The sequence below is a fragment of the Austrofundulus limnaeus genome, unplaced genomic scaffold (assembly GCF_001266775.1).
Source record: "Austrofundulus limnaeus strain Quisiro unplaced genomic scaffold, Austrofundulus_limnaeus-1.0 Scaffold1582, whole genome shotgun sequence".
Taxonomy (NCBI): domain Eukaryota; kingdom Metazoa; phylum Chordata; class Actinopteri; order Cyprinodontiformes; family Rivulidae; genus Austrofundulus; species Austrofundulus limnaeus.
In genome coordinates this window covers 46,558-50,135 of record NW_013953984.1, presented here as the reverse complement: position 1 = coordinate 50,135, position 3,578 = coordinate 46,558, and the positions used below count along the sequence as shown (strand labels likewise).

General features: G+C 42.1%; 1 protein-coding gene across 1 annotated transcript in view; it reads left to right on the top strand.

Moving 5' to 3' along the window:
* nlk2 (nemo-like kinase, type 2) overlaps positions 1–1,951 on the top strand; it is a gene marked incomplete at its 5' end in the record, with an annotated part of 18,981 nt that extends 17,030 nt beyond the window's left edge. The window contains 1 exon segment of the mRNA XM_014032942.1: positions 1,805–1,951. Coding sequence (XP_013888396.1) covers positions 1,805–1,859 — 55 coding nt within the window.
* Between the last annotated feature and the right edge of the window lie 1,627 nt (positions 1,952–3,578).

The window sequence follows — 3,578 nt, the reverse complement described above, 5'->3', positions numbered from 1 at the left end:
GGACAAAGTATGCAGGAGGAGAAGCATGGCAAAGTTGAGATGACTTGGATGGGAAATGAATCACAATAGTGTGCATTATTTCAGGATACAAAGAGTTGGTCAAATAATTTATTTTTATCACAAAGAACTATTCTAGCTTCATAAATACATACTGTATATACATACAACGAATAACCTTTCTAGCTAACTAACTAACTAAATAAATAAATCCACTGACAAAGTGTGTCAAGGTGTCTCTGATGCCAACAAGCATTTATTGCTGGAACAATTTTTCTTTCAGCATACTGGGGTTCTTGAGGTCTGGGGCTGGGCGCTGGGGCGGGTGCCGGCCTGACCTGGTGCTGGGGCTCGGGTCCTCTGGCCTTGTCGGGCTTTGGCCTGGGAGGCCATGAACATGGTGTTCGTTATGGACAATCCATGTTGAGTACGGAAGTCCAACAACAAAACCCCACTCAGGTTCAGATCGGGGGGCCATTCCTCCCAACAACGCCTCTCCAGGTCTCACTGTCATTACCCACATGAGCGATGAAGCCCCACAGCAGAATGAGGGAGTCCCCGTTAGGAGCACTCTCTAGTACCCCTCCAAGGACTCCAAAAAGGGTGGGTAATCTGAACTGCTGTTAGGCTCATAGACAACAGTCAGGACCCCCCACCCACCACACCACCACCACCACCCGTAGGCGGAGGGAGGTTACCCTCTCATTCACCGTCGTGAACTCCAACGTACAGGCACAGAGATGGGGGGCAATAAGTATGCCCACTCCTGCTTGGCACCTCTCAGCATGGGCAACTCCAGAGTGGAAGAGTGTCCAACCCCTCTGGAGGAGACTGGTTCCAGAGCCAGAGAGGTGCTTCGAGGTGAGTCCAACTATTTCTAATTAGAACCTCTCGCCTTCGACTACTACCCAACACACATTGCACCTGACCCCTTTGGCCCCTCCCACAGGCGGTGAGCCCATGGGAAGGGGGACCCACGTCTCCTCTTAGGCCTGTGCCCTCCCAGGCTCCATTGGTAAAAGTCCAGCCACCAGATGCTCGCCAACCTGCCCCACCTCCAGGCCTGGCTCCAGAGTGGGGCCCAAGTGTCCCACGTCTGGGTGAGGGAACACTCAGTCATAGGGGTCTTTGGGCTGCACTTTGTCTGACCCCTCAGGACCTGTTTGCCTTGGGTGACCCTACTGGGGACATGAAGCCCCTGATAACATAGCTCCTAGGATCATAGGGACACTCAAACCTCTCCACCACCATAAGGTGGCAGCCCAAGGAGATGTTAAATGTTATTGTAGATGTTTTAAACMTCTMGTTCTTTTCTTCATGAGACAGAATGAATTTCTCTTTTTTCATCATCACAGCTATGTARAAACACATTTTAAGATGATCACAGTAAAGACATGGATTRATCTCACCTTATTTTGACACCATCCATCCATTTCCTTCAGCTTATTTGGGCTTGGGTTGCAGGGGCAGCCTTTTTTTCTGCATTTGAGACTTTACCACCAAACAAGACACCAGAGTCCAGGTCTGTTGGAAAGATGAAAAAGCCCTTCTGACATCTGTGTCACTGTTAGAATGGGTTTTCTAAAGTTGTCAGAGTTAGGGTGAAGAAAATACATAAATAAAATTACCACAGCACTGTGTGTGAGGAAACCCTCTGTATTAAAATTAACTGTTAAATGTGAAAATGAAGGTTAAACCATAAGAGTTCCTGACCTGTTATCAGACATGTTGGGTTACATCGAACACTTAGGAACATGATTTGAATCTAACATACAAGTAAAAATGTGTCTTTATTTTATTTTAACAGCTCCACTGTGGCTCAGCCATCTGAAATGCCTCCATCTCCTTTGGTTTGGGAGTAGCTGCTGCCAAGAGTCATCCTTACATCATCCAACTTCAGTGGAAAATCATCCTCTTCATCCACTGTATGTAGCATTTAACTGGAGAGCAGGACTGACAGTCTGCTGTGTTTCACTTTACACAGAGCAGGAAAACTACCAATCTGTCCTCTTTCTGCTTCAGCTGACTAAACACATGTAGTTCYAGTTAAAGCATTTAAAACAGACAGCCACAAACTGATAGATTCATCTGAAAATCTCATTATTCTGTTCATTGAACATCATTTAATTAGACCTGTGTTTGGATGTGAAACAATCCAGATTCGATATAAATCCACTGTTTACATCTAATTTTATATTTTTAAAGTCCTTTTGGTTTGATGTACCTGCAGCTCAGAGCCTTGTGTATAAATGAGCTGTGAACAGGTGAGACTGTAACAGAACCATGATGGTCCTGCTGGTTCTGGGCTCATGGCACCAGGTCAGAACTTTGTTTTATGACATAAAAACACCTGAAATCTGAGCGACCATCTTTAATCTGGACCTCCTGATGCTCGACAGACGACACAGAACCACCAGCTGTGAGAATGTTCTGCTTCTTWACTGGTTCGTTTTTACTCAAACAAACGTTCAACTTTATCTGTGTCTCATGTAACGTGCATGACTACTGAAGATATACTTAGTATTTATGTTATAAACATGGATAAAACTCACATGGGATCTTTGTTCTTTTTGAAATCTTTGCTCAAAGTATTTTCTGTTGAACAAAACTCATCAGTTTTATTTATGTCAGGGTTAAAACTCAACCATTCAAAGAATAAAAACTGAGTTTTATTTGTTTAAATTATTTTATTCATTTTTTAAAACCTGATAATGGTAATACAATCTAAAATCTACAGGAGTTTAAAAATCGTTACAGAGATCTTCATTTAAACTTGGTAAAGTTAACTGGATCAGCACACTGAACGTGTTTGTGTGCAGTTTTTCACATTTAATGTGTCTGTGTGCACTTTGATTATTAGGATTTATACATGAGGCTCTATGAACAAACTGTGTATGTTTGTTTGTTTGTTTGTTTGTTTGTTTGTTCGTTTGTTGTGTTCCAGCTGCTCTCATGGAGTGAGACATCAACACATTTAATGATGTTCAGTCAGCTCACAAACACTCAGGGACAGTTTAAAGTTGATGTATATTTGTGGGTTGTGAGAAGAAAGTGAAGGACACGAGGAAAGGACACGAGGAAAGGACACGAGGAAAGGACACAAGTCAGGATAAATGTGTCGTCTGATGATCAGACCCAGAAACTGATGAAGTCCTAAAAGTTACAGAAGCAGAGTTCAGTCGATCTGACATCTTTAAAACAGCTGTTTCCTGCTGCTTTGTCAAACTCCACATTTAAACTGAAGAACAAATGTGATGAAGTTAATGAAGGGTTAAAAAGTGTAACTCTGCATGATGTAATAATGTGATCAAATCAGGCTTCACAGTGTAAGAAAGCTGCATTAAAACTGTTTTATAAAACTCTCAGCTGTATTATGTGATACAAAGTGGGTTGAAGCAGTTTTTAGAAAAGATAACGTAGTGATATAATAAAGAACCACAGATGAGTGGTTCTGTTCATCCTAATCTCTACACTTGTGACAATAATAATGTTTGAAACTTTGATCAATAAATAGAAACTTTTCATCATTTATTTACCTTTTCATGGCCACATCCCTGTGTTTGAACCTGAAGCTGTTCAGA